Source organism: Corapipo altera, unplaced genomic scaffold (genome assembly GCF_003945725.1).
Source record: "Corapipo altera isolate COAL_440 unplaced genomic scaffold, ASM394572v1 104, whole genome shotgun sequence".
Classification (NCBI taxonomy): Eukaryota; Metazoa; Chordata; class Aves; order Passeriformes; family Pipridae; genus Corapipo; species Corapipo altera.
This window is the reverse complement of record NW_020884920.1, coordinates 5,305,529-5,319,235: the sequence shown is the minus strand read 5'-3', so window position 1 is coordinate 5,319,235 and position 13,707 is coordinate 5,305,529. Positions and strand designations below refer to the sequence as shown.

The 13,707-nt window shown below is 61.3% G+C and overlaps 2 protein-coding genes across 4 annotated transcripts in view; one reads left to right on the top strand and one right to left on the bottom strand.

Annotated features, from left to right (window-relative positions):
- Window positions 1–1,284: 1,284 nt before the first annotated feature.
- GRAP (GRB2 related adaptor protein) lies at window positions 1,285–6,825 on the top strand. The gene is made up of 5 exons (XM_027656613.1): window positions 1,285–1,446; window positions 2,622–2,719; window positions 3,838–3,960; window positions 5,169–5,337; window positions 6,336–6,825. The coding sequence occupies exons 1-5, from the start codon at window positions 1,369–1,371 to the stop codon at window positions 6,519–6,521; spliced, it is 654 nt and encodes a 217-aa protein (XP_027512414.1). The 5' UTR covers window positions 1,285–1,368; the 3' UTR covers window positions 6,522–6,825.
- Window positions 6,826–6,873: 48 nt separating this feature from the next.
- SLC5A10 (solute carrier family 5 member 10) overlaps window positions 6,874–13,707 on the bottom strand; it is a 39,982-nt gene continuing 33,148 nt past the window's right edge. Inside the window, exons 10-15 of one of the 3 annotated variants that reach the window (XM_027656610.1) lie at window positions 11,610–11,717; window positions 11,064–11,214; window positions 8,517–8,685; window positions 7,843–8,058; window positions 7,559–7,682; window positions 6,874–7,524 (exon numbers count right to left, since the gene is read on the bottom strand). In XM_027656610.1, the coding sequence (XP_027512411.1) occupies window positions 7,277–7,524; window positions 7,559–7,682; window positions 7,843–8,058; window positions 8,517–8,685; window positions 11,064–11,214; window positions 11,610–11,717 (1,016 nt within the window). In that variant the 3' untranslated portion in view covers window positions 6,874–7,276. Of the gene's footprint in view, window positions 7,525–7,558; window positions 7,683–7,842; window positions 8,059–8,516; window positions 8,686–11,063; window positions 11,215–11,609; window positions 11,718–13,707 lie in introns of those variants that run through there. The other 2 variants (XM_027656611.1, XM_027656612.1) reach the window with 2 other exon arrangements.

Sequence of the window (13,707 nt, the reverse complement as noted above, 5' to 3'; positions counted from 1 at the left end):
GCTGCATTCCCATCCCCTGGGTCTCTTCCTGCTGCATTCCCATCCCCTGGGTCTCTCCAGGACATGGGGATTCACTGAGTCCAGTCCTCCATGTAACAGGAGAGCTTATATGGAGCCTCTTCCCACGGCCTCCCTGACCTTCTGGGCCTTCCCAGTGTCTCTGCTTCCCCTGGGACCAGCAGATCCCAGGGATAACCATTGGGGACAGGGGCCTCGCTGGGTGTGGGGACACCCAGGGCCACCCTACACATCCCTCTCCTCTTCCCATGGGCGTGAGAGCCTGGAAACGGCCTCAATGGGGTCTTATATGGGGTTTGTTGTTCGGATGCAGTCAGGAATTGGGATTAAGATTTAGAGGAGGTGAATCACCGAGCCCATGTCCCCACAGTGGCCCTGCAAGCACCACGGCTCATCCCACCCTGGGCAGATGGCAGCGGCATCCTGCTCCTCGCTGGAAAGTGCCCAAATCCATGGGCAGGGCCTGAGCTGCAGCTGTCCCTGCTTTAATTCCTCACAGTAAAGCAAGCCAGTGTCTGGCGGATTTTCCACACTCTTCGTGCCCCAGCCCACACACAGGAAGGCTGCACAGCATCGGAGACCTTCCCGCTGGGAACGATCCCCGGCGGGCGAGCCCTGCACACTCAGTGCCTGACGCCCACGAGAGCTGCAGGAAGTCGTTTCAGTCTAAAAGGGATTTTCATTCCCTAGCCCTGCAGAAGAAAGCTGGGAAAAAATCAACCCACCCAAGGGACACAGCCCAAAAAGCCAATGACAGTTGTGCTGAGATCTGACTGTTAAGAGCTGGGACATGGAGTGTTCGATCTGAATTCCAAAGAATCCAGGTGTTTGCATCCACCCACCGCCCTCCGCCTCCGCCATTCCCACCCCCTGGGATTTTTTTTTTCTTCTGCAACAACCATTCCCACCAAGCCACGTTTTGGCAGCTCAGCCTTCACAAGACATCAGAGACTCCCCCCCCCTCCAGCACCGCCAGCCTGCCTGTGCCCTCCAAACACACTTCCCAACATCCTCAACCCGTGTCCAGCCCATCACCGTCCTGTTTCCATCCAAATCCCCACCGCTGCCCACCACCCACCGCAGAGGGGATGCACCTGGATCCCTTGGGAGATCCCTTTGTCCCCTGGCACCCAGGGGGGCTGGCACAGCTTCCCACCCCTCCCAGCACATCTGGGCAGCTGTGCCCGCTGGCAGCACCCGCGTGGTGCTCCGGCAGCGCCGTGACATCAGCGCGGTTTCCTGCCCTGCCGGCACCGCCGTGCCGTGTGCTCGGCCCAGAGCCCAGAGCCCCGCGGGGTGCTGAGCCCCAGGCAGCCCCCTGCCACCCTTCCAGACCCCCTGGTGACAGCCATGGAGTCGGTGGCTCTGTACAGCTTCCAGACGACGGAGAAGGACGAGCTGCCCTTCCAGAAAGGGGACACGCTGAAGGTACCGAGGGCAGGGGGGCACCAGCCCCGGGGGGGGGGGGTTGGATGTTGTTGCTTTTGGGGGACAGGGTGGGCACAGGGCACGGGGTGACACCGGTGCTTTTACTGACCCTGGCTTTGTTGCCTCTTTGGGGCCCTCTGTGGGGTATAAGGAGCCAACATTGAGGATTTTGGGGTGCGGAACAGCATTCCCAGCAGTGGGTACCACTTGTCTGTGCCACCAAGCACATCTCCAGAGAGGGACATGCCCAGCTGGGACATGGCATGTGGCCCCCCTGGCCATTGGTGCCACCAGCTGCGCTCTGCAGAACCCCCCAGGGCTGGAACACATTTTTCCTGCCCCACTGAGGCACTGGGGGCTGCAGGGATCCAGCAACTGGGAGCATGTGCCCAAACACCCACCCAGGCACTGGCATCAGGACAGGCTCTTAAATGCCTCCTGGGAATCCCAAAAAGCATCAGGGGGGCTCAGAATATCCCCGGGGGGCTGCAGCCCTGCGACAGGGTGACAGCACCCACACCCTCCCCTCCTGTCCTGTCCATGGGGCTGATGCTGCATTGCTGGCAACTCCTCCCGGTCCCCCAGCACCCTGTAGCCCCCCATGGGTGCAGCCACCCCAAGGAGGAGTGAGGGCATGGCCTGGCTGTAACCCAGGGCCCCAAACCCCCGTGCCCGTCCCTGGCTCCTGGCGTGTTTTCCCCGTGGCCCCAGACCGTGACCTGGGGTTTCAGATCCTGTTTGCACAGCTGTGCCACCCCCGGGCCCCTGCGTGGGATGCTGGAAAATGGTGTCACACACAAGTAGGTGTCAGCACCCTGCTCTTCTGGGGCACTTCCTCCCATGGGGCACCCCCTGCCACTGTCCTGGGGGGACGTGAGGCCTGGCTGATGTCCCAGCTACTCCAGGGACAGATTTCACTCTCTTCCCTCATTAGGAGTTTGGGACAATGCTGGGCACCTCCCAGCTGTTGGCATCCATGGCAAGCCAAGGAGGGCTGGAGGGAGCATCCAGGTGCCCCCAAGCCCCCCCAGACCGTGTCACTGTTGGCAGATTCCCCTTTCTCCAGGTTTTGGTGGGTGATGTGGGGTCTGGGGCAGCAATGGGGGTCCCACTCAGCCCCTCTCCCAGGGGATCAGCAGCCAGGCTGATGCCTCCCTGTTCCTCTCCCACCTTAGATCCTCAACATGGAAGATGACCAGAACTGGTACAAGGCTGAGCTGTTTGGCTGCGAGGGCTTTGTCCCCAAAAACTACATCAAGGTCAAGCCACACCCGTAAGTGCCATCCCACCGTGTGGGGAAGGGGGGCTCGAGCACCCACCACCCAGGCAGCAATCCCAGCGGTGCATCCCAATTCCCAAAGGTCTGCCACGAGCCAGGGTAGTCCCACACTTGAGGAAACTGAGTCACAGAGATGGGGTCTGACTACTCAATCCACCTGCCATTGCCACCACAGCCCCAGGGGACAGGAGGCAGAGGAACACCCACGTACCCCCAACACACCAAAATCCAACCCTCACACCGGGCTGCCACTAAATAAATGATAATTGGGGAACAATAAAGCGTTACGGGATTACAACTGCATTAGACACAATCCTATTACCATGTTATTAAAGCCCACTGTAATCCATCCCTGATTTAACCTGTGTTTTATGTATCATTAGCCCCCGGTAAACCACATTTAAATGCCAGAGCAAAAGCGTGGGCTCGAGGCAGCCTGGGGCACATCCCGCTGCCTCTCCAGCTTCGGGGTGGCTGAGGTGCAGCCTCTTCCATGCAGCACCTGGGGGGTTGACTCTGTGCTGAAGTCTGTGGCTGATCATTCACGGGACAGGTAGCAGAGGGTCTCCACGGCCTGAGGGTCCGAAATGCCCGGACACGGCCTTGGCAGGGATGGGAGATGGGGACTCTGCTCCTCCACCTCCTTTTGGCAGCTGCCACCGAAGCAGGCAGGAGGGTTTTATCCTGGCACGGAGGGTTTTATCCTGGCATGGAGGGTTTTGTGCTCTACACCTGGAAGGGCTGCTCCCATGAGGGGCCAAGGGACACGGAGGAGGGGACAGGCAGCAAAGTGGGGATCGAGGCACGTGATGTGAGCGGGCAGGTGACAGGATGCGGTCGCGGCTGTCAGCGATGCTGCACTCACCCTGCACGTGGGAACACCTCTGCACCCACAGCACCCTGTGGGGCCTCGCCCCACAATAAATCTGGAGGGGGAGGGAAGGGAGTGACTGCTGGGGGGTCTCCCAGCCCTGTGTGGAGCCCTATGGAGACCCCTCTCCTGCCGGCAGCGGGGCTCTCGCTGCCTCCATCCTGTGGGGTGGGGATGTGGCACTGGGGTGTCCCCGGGTGTCCAGGACTGCCCGTGTGGCTCAGCCCGGTGTCCTTCCCAGGTGGTACGCGGGCAGGATCTCCCGGCAGCTGGCAGAGAAGCAGCTCCTCAAACGCAACCACGTGGGAGCCTTCCTGATCCGCGACAGCGAGAGCACCCCGGGGGAATTCTCCATCTCCGTCAAGTGAGTGGCCCTGGGACATGTGGCAGGACGGGGTCCCTGCAGCTCCCATTTTGGGGACTGAGGCATCAGGCCACCCTTGCATGGGGTCCCTGTGACAGTGCTGGGGAAGGGGCGAGCACCCTGCCCGGCCCCCGCCACTTCGAAGGGGTTGGGGGCTGCAGAGCCACATCCCGGCACATCCAGGCACAGCCTCTCACAGGACTTTCCTTTCCTTCCTCTCCTTCCTCCCCCCCATATCCCCGTGCTCTGCCTCCAGTCCTGCTGCTTCCTGCTGCCTGCACCTCTGGGTCCCTCCCAGGGGCACCCCTATACACAGCCCTGTGGGTGAGGATGGAGCTGGGGACAACCTGCAAGCACAGCCCAGGGGACACGGCCTGCGGGAACGAGCTGCCCGGAGCATCCCTAGGGATGAAGGGCTGCAGCATCCCGATGCCTTTGGCATCGACAGCCAGGGCAGAGCCTATCTCCGGGCATCTCATCCCATCGCTGCCCCTTCCCTGCCCCAGCTGGGGGAGCAGGAGCCGGCCCCAGGCCAGCCAGGCACTTTCTCACACTGCTAATCCCTAATGAAATGTTTTGGGAGGTTCTTGCCCATAATGAAAGGGAGCCGTGCTCTGCTGTGCGTCACCAGCGTGGCAGGTCCTGCCCCTGCCTGGGGCTCTGGCAGAGGCAGGTCCCTGCAGTGCAGACACCCCAACCTGGCACCCCCAGGTACACTCCAAGGGGTGCTGGCATGGGGGGCTGCGAGGGAAATCCTGGCCTGTCCCATCCTCCTGTGGCTTGGGGGTCCCCAGGAGTGCAGGGAAGCTGGGAGCCCAATCCCAACATTTTCAACCTCCTCCCCGTACGTGCTGAGCTGAGACCTGCAGCTCTCACCACGTGTTCCTCAGATGTGGCCCTGGACAAAGCCACCTGCCCTACACCTCTGGCACACTGCCCTCCCTGAGCCCACGGGCATCCTGCTGTGCCAGGGCCAGGACCGAGCTTCAGCTGCCTGTGGGATGAGTTGTAGCAGGTCTCAGCTGTAAGCCCTTGTTGCAGGACTAGGAGTGACCCCAGTCATCCTCACCATGGCAGGATGAGTATAGTGAGACCCCTGGGCTCCTTCCAACCTCCTCAGCACCTCCAGGTTTTCCTACCTTACCAGAAGAGCGTCTGGGTGCTGCCAGCATCCCAAGGCCGGGATAACATCCATCCTCCTTCCACAGCTACGGGAAGCACGTCCAGCATTTCAAGGTGCTCAGGGAGAGGAACGGCAAGTATTTCCTCTGGGAGGAAAAGTTCAATTCCCTCAACGAGCTGGTGGATTTCTACAGGACGACCACGATCGCCAAAGAGCAGCAGATCTTCCTCCGGGACGAGGACCAGAGGCAGGAGGTACAGCCATGGAAGGGCCATGGGGACACGCAGAGCTGGGGTGTGGGGTGATGGCACAGCTGCTCCCAAACCCCTGTGTGAGCCCCCTCGAGCCTCAGCGTCCCCACAGAGGGGGACAGGGACATCCTTGGGACACCTGGCCCTCGGCTCCCCAGGGTGGAGCAGGAAAGGGTGCAGCAGCACTGCAGGGAGGAAAAGCCCCCAGAGCAGCTCAGTGGGGCAGAACAGGGCAGGGGAAGGCAGGTCACCCAGGCACTTGCCACCATCCCTTGGGCCAGGGATGCTACCCAGGGCAGGTGGCAGAGCCTGACCAGCCCAGGACAGGGCACAGCCAGCCTGGGGCAAACTCCAGCAAAGCCAAGCCCTGGGGCAGTGGCTGTGGAGGCAGCAAAACTGGACCTTGGGAGCTGGGATGGGAGAGGCTCCAGCACCCGGAAGGGCCTGGGAAGGACCTGGGAAGGATAGGAGTGCCAGCTGCAGGGGTCCCCTGAGCACCCATCTCAGCTCTCCCAGCAGCAGGAACAGGGAGTTTCCTGGGCTCTGAGGTGCACCCCTGCACCCCGGGCTCTTCCCTGCATCCCACGCTGCTCCTCTGCACCCCAGGCTGTGTCCTGCACCCCAGGGTGTTTCTCTGCACCCCAAGGTGCTGCTCTGCATCCCTGGCTCTGCCCTGAGCCCCAGGCTGTGGCTGCATCCCAGGATGTTCCCCTGCACCCCAGGGTGCTCCCCTGCACCCCAGGGTGCTCCCCTGCACCCCAGGCTCTTCCCTGCACTTAGGGCCATCCCCAGCATTCCATTCTTCCCATGACAGGATTTCCCTAGCTTCCCTCTCTCCCCTCAAAGTAGGCACCCCAAGCCTTCCCAGGGCTGGTCCTTGTCCCACAGTGGCACAGTGTCCTTGTCACTCTGGGGACCCAAACAGTGCAACCTGATGCGGAGGGGCTGGTGGATGGGGACCCCTCTCCCCCCACCAACCCCTGCCCTCAACTTCCCTCCAGGTGGGCAGACCCCGATTCGTGCAAGCCCAGTTCGACTTCCCAGCCCACGAGGGCTCCCAGCTGCCCTTCCTCCGCGGGGACATCATCGAGGTCCTGGACTGCCCTGACCCCAACTGGTGGCAGGGAAAGATCTACGGCCGGGTCGGCTTCTTCCCCCGGAATTACGTCCACCCCATCCGCAAGTGACCCCCTCCTCCCCGGCCCCGCGGGCGCGGCAGGACCCGCCCCACTGCCCCCACCCACCGGAGCCGCTTCGTGCCCACACACGGACTGTGTGTCCCTTCATCCCCACAGCCAAAAAAACTTTTCCAGAGCCACAGTCCAGTGAGATGACAGCAACAGAGAGGGAGAGCAAGTGTCCCCCAAACCTTGGCTCCTCTCCGGACCCTGTAGGCTAAGAACCCACCTCCAGGGAGGGCTGCAGGCAGCCAGGATGCAGCTGGGCTCCGTGACCCCGTGGAGGGATGCCAGGACTCAGGGTTCCAGGGAAGGCTGATCCAGGGGGATTCAGTTCTGTGGGTGCTGTTCATAGCTGCAAATTGTGGCTTTATAGTATTTTTTTTTTATTTAGAGCTAGTAAAATGAGTTCTGGTGACACCCACGAGTGTGACTGCTCCTTTCCCACCGCTGCCAAGGTGGTCCTGTCCTGAATTCATGCCCCCTCTGCTTTGGTATGGTTTTGCTCAATCTGCAGCCCCCGTTTTTCCACCCAAATCCCTGTCCCAAACCCCTCCCAGGGACTTGCTGCCCTCACAAGTGTCCCCCACACCTCACACCCCCTGGAAAGCACTCAGGGTCCGCAGTGCTGAGAACGCCCAGCTCACTGCACCAGTGGATTTAAACATCACGTGTCCCAAGTGTGACAAATAAAAGCTATCACCCAAATCCCCATTTTCCCCCCCTCCCAGCAGCTTTCCCCCTCTCCAGGGGCTGACTGGGCACTAGGCAAAATAGGCATAACAGAAAATATTGACACACATCAGGACAACAGCGTTGATGCTGCAGACACGGGCCCAGAATGGAGGTTCTGTGGTGTCCTTGAGGGCCACAGCTGGGGGTCCCACGGCCTTGGATGGCTGCTGGATGTCTGGGTTGGATGAGCAGGAACCTGGCACAGAAATAGAGTGAGTGTGGGGGACAGACAGCCCTGGGGACCAGCCACCTCCTGGCAGGAGATACCTGTGCCATCCTGCTGCCCGTTACAGGCAGGGAGTGGAGGGCACTGCTGTGCCTCCCCTGCCAGACACCCTCGAGGACACACTCACCATCGGAGGGTCCCTGGGATGTGCCACACACAGAGGGCTGGAGGGGTTCCTGTGAGAGGGTCCACCAGGTGAGATCCTTCAGCTGGAAACCAGGGTGAGATTTACTGAGAAACCCCCCGCCAGCCCAGACCCCTGTGGGGACCCCCTGGCCAAGCTCGGGGTGCACAGGGTGACACTTGATGTCTCCATCCAAGGAGATCCGGTGGGAGGACAGGGTGAGGGGTCTGGGGTGCCCCACTTACCTGGGCTGGGGGCGGTGGGGAGGTCAGCAGGCTGCCCCCCACCATGACAGCAGCTGTGGCAGTGGCCAGGAGCACAGCAAAGTGCAGGTAGTGGATGTCAGTGAGCAGCCAGGGCCGCTGGTCAGGGACCCCACAGCGGGGTGTGGGGTGTGCCAGCTCCAGCCCCAGCCTGGCCAGTCCCAGCACCAGCCCTGCCATCAGGCCCCAGAAAGCTCCCTGCAAAGCCAAGGTCTGTTGGGGGGTGGCTGGAGCAGGATGGTCGCCCCACAGCAGGGACAAACCCCCGGGAGCTGCTCCTTCCAGCCAGCCCTGGGAGAAGGTCCAGTGGCCCCTGAGTGTTGGGGCACGGCTGAGCCCTGGCCCCCCCTCTGCAGGGGATGTCCCCTGCCGCCCCCATTGGCCATGCCACACTTGGTGGCCATGCATGGCAGCACCTGCCACCTCCTCCTCTTCCTCCTCCTCTTTTTCGGACCAGACACCCACCAGCTCCCAGGGGAACACCAGCCAGGCTCAGTTCCTCTCACCAGCCCCTCCAGCATCACCCCCTCCCTTCCTCTTCCTTGTACCCCACAACCCCCCCAGGCCCTGCTGAGTTCCTGGGAGCAGGGCAGACAGGGGGGTGTTGGTACCACCCATGTCCCCAGGCTGTCCCCAGGGCCACCCCAGCCATGTACCTGCTCGTTAGCTCGGGGCCAGAAGACAGCCAGGACGAAGACAGCAGTGACAGGAGGAGCCAGGTAGCTGGTGACAGCCTGGATGTAGACATAGAGCTGGCCACCACTGGAGCTCTGCAGGATGGGGATCCAGACCACACTGAGGGCCACCAGCACCACTGTGACCACCCTGTGAGCGGCAGGGAGGTGGTGCAGGTGATGTTCCTGTCCCACCTGCACTTCTTGTCCCACCTGCAGCATCACTGTGGCAATGGGGGTCCCCAAAACCAGGGTCCCAGTGCCGGTGCAGGAGATGGAGGTGGGTCAGGGGGAGGACACTCGCTGCTGGGTGACATTCCCAGGGCCACAGAGGGTGCTAATTATGCCTGTGCTGGTTCCATTCTGGGCAGGTGAACACTCCCCAGGGCCCTGCCCAGCCCCAGGGGGCTGTTAAACTGGACCCCCCCATGGGGAAACACCAGGCAAAGGGCACTTTCACTATGAAAAGCCACCAGCTGCAGGTGTTGGGTGCTCTGGCCAAACTTGCTCTCAGCATCCCCATGTCCAGTCAAGGCACTCAGCTGAGAACTGGGGACCTGAGCTGAGCTGCCCCGTGCTCAGCTGCCCTGGCCAGGCTCTGACAGAGGGGTGTGTTAGTCCCCAACATCACCCTGACCTCATCCTCCCCCAAATCCCAGCCACACCCCACAGCATCACCCTCCTCCGAAGCACGAGGGGTTGGCCAGACCCCAGATTTTGGGCCCAAGCCCAAAATGGGCAGGACCCATCCCAAAAGCTGCCATATTTATAGCTCAGCCCAGCTTATTTACAGCTTCACAGAATTTCCTACATCTCCATCTGCTCATCTCGAAAAGCAGAAGTAGGAAAAAATAAGAGAAAAAATAAGCCATGAAAGCAGCTCTAGCCAGAGCCCCCACTGCTGCCAGGTGCTGGGGAAAAAGGAACCAGCCTGAGCATAAAATACACACCCTGACCCACGGGGTGGGAGAAATCCCTCTGTTCAGAATGTTTGTGAGCCACAGAGGAGAAAATCAGAGAATGATGGAATGGTTTGGCTGGGAAGGGACCTTAAAACTCATCTCATTCCACTCCCTGCCACAGTCAGGGACACTTCCCACTAAACCAGGTTGCTCCAAGCCCTGTCCAACTCAGTCTTGATGCTAAAGGACCATGGAAAAACACAGGAGTTCTGAGTGTGGCAGGAGCTGGGAGTGCCAAGTGTCCGTGCCCTGCTCCACACGCAGCCCGCGGTGGGTGTCCGGGCAGGCAATGGGGAGCACAGCCTGCTGCAGGGCGCTGGGGGAATTTGGGAAGGATTGGGTGTTCCAACCACCACGCCACCGCCTGGGCACGGAGCACACATCAAACACCAGCGGGGATTTCCAGCCAGGCACCACGGCCCTGCAGGAGCTCAAACGCCCAAGTCCAGGAACTGGGAGCTCTTTCTGATCCTACAATCAAAGCCCTTTCCTCCCTGTGCTGGGAGGGGGTTGGAACGAGACGTGATCTCCAAGCACCCTTCCAGCCCAAACCATTCTGTGATTCCACGATCCCTGGATGGGGTATCCCCACCCCGGTGGGTCCGGGGGGGCGATTGGCCTCCCCTGGCAGCTACTCAGGAATAGCCCCAGGCTGCCTGTCTCTATCTATGCTGGCAGGGAGGAAAACATCAAACTTGCAGCTTAAACAGCTTTTTTCCCTCTCCAAAGCGCTTATCGTTGGCTCTATCCCCGCGATCCGCAGCGTCCTGCTCGCACTAATCACCCGACACGCTAATGAAGCGCCGGGATCCACCGCAGCAGCGACTCCCGCCCCGGGCGGGCAAAGCCCTTTGCAAACACTCATTATCCATCCTCGGGAAAGCTGTCCTGCGTTGTCACACCCTTGTCACCGGCAGCGAAGCCAGTGCCAGGGAGGGGCGAGGCAGGCCCTGGAGCAAGAGCCCCTCTTCCCGTGGGGGAGCACGCGAGACCACTGTTCCCCAGCATCACTGCCCATCCCCTTCCCACCCTCCGGAGGCGGAGGATGCCCAGAAACAGCTGCTCCTGCAGCCGCTGGACCAGCCAGCCCTCCCCGCAGCCCCAGCACAGCCCAGCCAAAGCCCTGACCCAGATTCCCTCCTTGTTATTGTCTGCCCCGCGCCGAGGACGCTCCCGGCCCCGTGGCACCGTGCCGGGCATTCCGCAGCGCTGACTCCGCCGCCCCGAGCGCGGCACCGCGGGCGGGTTCCCGGGCTGCCCGCGGGCACCCGCCGTCCCACGGGAGCAGCCGGGGCATGTGTGGGCAGCGCTGCCCTTCGCCACGCGGCCAAGTTCCCCCGTGTGCTTCGTGTGCGACCTCAGCCCCGGGAGCAGCCGCGGCTTCCCGGGGGGAACGGGCTGGAGGCGGCGGGGAGAGGCTTCACACCGGCCAAACCGTCTGCATTTCCAGGGCTTTCATACATAAAATAAAACAAGGGCTTGTTTTCCTTGCATAAACCAGGCTGAGCACAGGCATTTTTCAGGCTGGACTGGCCCCACCAGTCTCCCCGAAACCCCCGGTCACTACCTGCCCACGAGGAGCAGCTCCCGGTCACCAGCCCCCGGCCTCAGCTTCCTCCAGATGTCCATGGTGAAGAGGGTGCTGCTGCTGTTGAATATGGAGGTCAGGGATGACATGAGTGCTGCCATCATCACCGCGATCATCAGACCCCGCAGCCCTGGGGAGGAGAGGAAGCGTCAGGGAGCGGCTGAACCAGGAGAGACTGCATGGGACAACCCCAGGATAATGCCTAACCCTCTGCAGGCACGCTCTGGGGTCTCCCCTGGGGCAAGGATGGGGTTTGGGAATCCCCAGCTGCACCACGGGATGCCGAGACCCTGCTGTCACCCACAGGGTCACCCACATCCACTGACCTCACTTTTGGAGCCACCCTCGGAGGGGCTGTGTGGGCTGTCCCATGCACAAACCCACCCAGACCATCCATGGGGTCCCCCTCAACACAAACCCACCCAGACCATCCATGGGGTCCCCCCCAACATCCAAGCCATGGCAGCAGCCCCAGAGTGCAGCAGAGCCCAGTGGAGATGGAGTGACCCCCTCCCACCCACCTACCGCTGGGCATCAGCTCCACCACCAGCTTGGGGTAGGCGATGTTGGAACAGCCCACGGCAGCCCCGCAGACACGGGTGCACTCCTCGGGGTCCACACAGGCCACGGAATCTGGGGGACAGAAGCAGGTGACATGTTGAGACCCCTCACAGGGCAGGGGCCAGCCTTGCAACCGCTCTCACCCGCTCCCACTACAGCAGGTATTGACCCTTCACCATGGCCATGGGCAGGGGACGGGGTGGAGAAACAGGGAGCACACCCTGTGTGGAAATCCACCTCTGCCACCCCCACCTCATTATCCCATCAGCCTCAACACAGAAGGATCCATCCCAGCAGCATCCCCTCACCTCCTCAGCACCGGTTGGATCTACCACCACAATAAATCCAGTGACAGCTGCCCTGGGGGGACCTCCAGAGCCCCACCAGGACCCAGGGCCACAGCCAGAGGTGGCAGAGCCCCAGGGCAGGCACTGTCCATCCCCATACACAGGGGCCAGCCGGGTTCCTGCACCGTTGTGGCAATTTCCCGGGCATGGGCAGCACCAGCAGCTCCCAGGATACGCGTGGCACCGCGCCAGGGCCATCAACGCCCAATTATTTCTATGGCTCAACAAGCACTGAACCCTTTCTTTTTTTTTTATTGTTATGCTCATAAAATATTGAAATGGATGGAAATTAACGTCAGGCATAAATATGGATGGGCTGCCTGGCTCCCCGGTCCACACCCGCCCTCCCAGGAGCACGGGGACGAGCACGGGTGATCCCTGTGATGACAGGGAGCATCATCCTGGTTCTCTCGTGTGGTGACCCCCAACCCAAGCAGGGGGCAGCCCTCAACCCTGGTTTGCCTGAAACCCCAGCTGGTGACAGCTTGGGGCTTTCCATAAAGGAGCGTGGGGTGCGCTGGGAGCGGGACACGGTGTGGGCAGACCACAGGCAATCCTCAGCACATCCCAGGGATGTCAAAAACTCCCAGCCTGGGCCGCCTTTCCCCAAGGTGAGAGCCAGCGCCGGGGCTCCGGTGACTCTGTCCTCCAGGAGCTGTGAGTAAAGCTGCTGTCACCATCCCTGCCTGAGTTTCCCCTCCAAACCACCACCTTGTGCTTGGCTCCATGCAAATGGTTGGTGGCTGGAGGGTGGAAGGTGCTCCAGAGGGCAAGGTGTTGTCTGGGTGTTATATCCCAGCTGAAACGCCCATCCCAGGGCTCAGCTCAGCCATGGAACGCCTCGGTGGGAACCCGGAGTGTGCGGAAAGTGGGAGCCAAGCCCAACGGAGTGGCCAGAGCCCCCAAGCCAGGAGCAGAGCCCAGTGCTGGGCCCCACTGCCTCTTTTAGGCCCTCTGCTAGAGATGGAAAATTAATTAGGAGCTTGTAATGACTGCTCCCATCTGCAGCCAGGAGGAGCTGGCTGCGGGAGAGGGGCTGTGTCTGCGCCAGGCGCTGCCAGCTGGATCAGCCCAGGGACACCGAGAATGGTGGGGACCAACCTGCTCAGGCACAGCAACCTGTCCCTGCAAACAGAGACTGAATTTGGGCGCTTAATTCACTGTGTGGGGCAAAGACTCCTGGGTGAAGAAGCCCCCAGGAACTGGGGATGGGGGATCCAGGTGTCTTCGCCTCGTACAGGGATCAGGTGATGCTCCAGGTGTGGAGCTCTGCCATCCCAATCCACCCCCACCAGCTGTCTCCAGGAGCCAGTGCATCACATGATGGATGGGATGCAGCACTTACACCACAGGCAATAAATCATTAGTGCACACACCCTGCAAAAGAGCCCATAAATCTCCTGGCACAATAAAAACAGCCGGAGCGGGTGGCAGTGGCTGAGGTGGGGACAACCACAGCACACTCCAGCCATGCCACACACACCCACGCTCCATGCACCGAGCCAGGGCATCTCCCAACCTACCCAAGGGGGACAACAACTGGAATGAGGTCCTGGAGCCCTCCGTGGGTGCTGGCTCAGTGCTTGCCTTTGTCACATTTACTGTCCTCTGCTCATCAGGGCTGGAATTTCACCTAAAACACCCAGTTTTGGCTCCAGCACCCTCAGTCTCTGCTGTACCACTCACTGGCTAGGCCACAGCATGGAGGTGACATC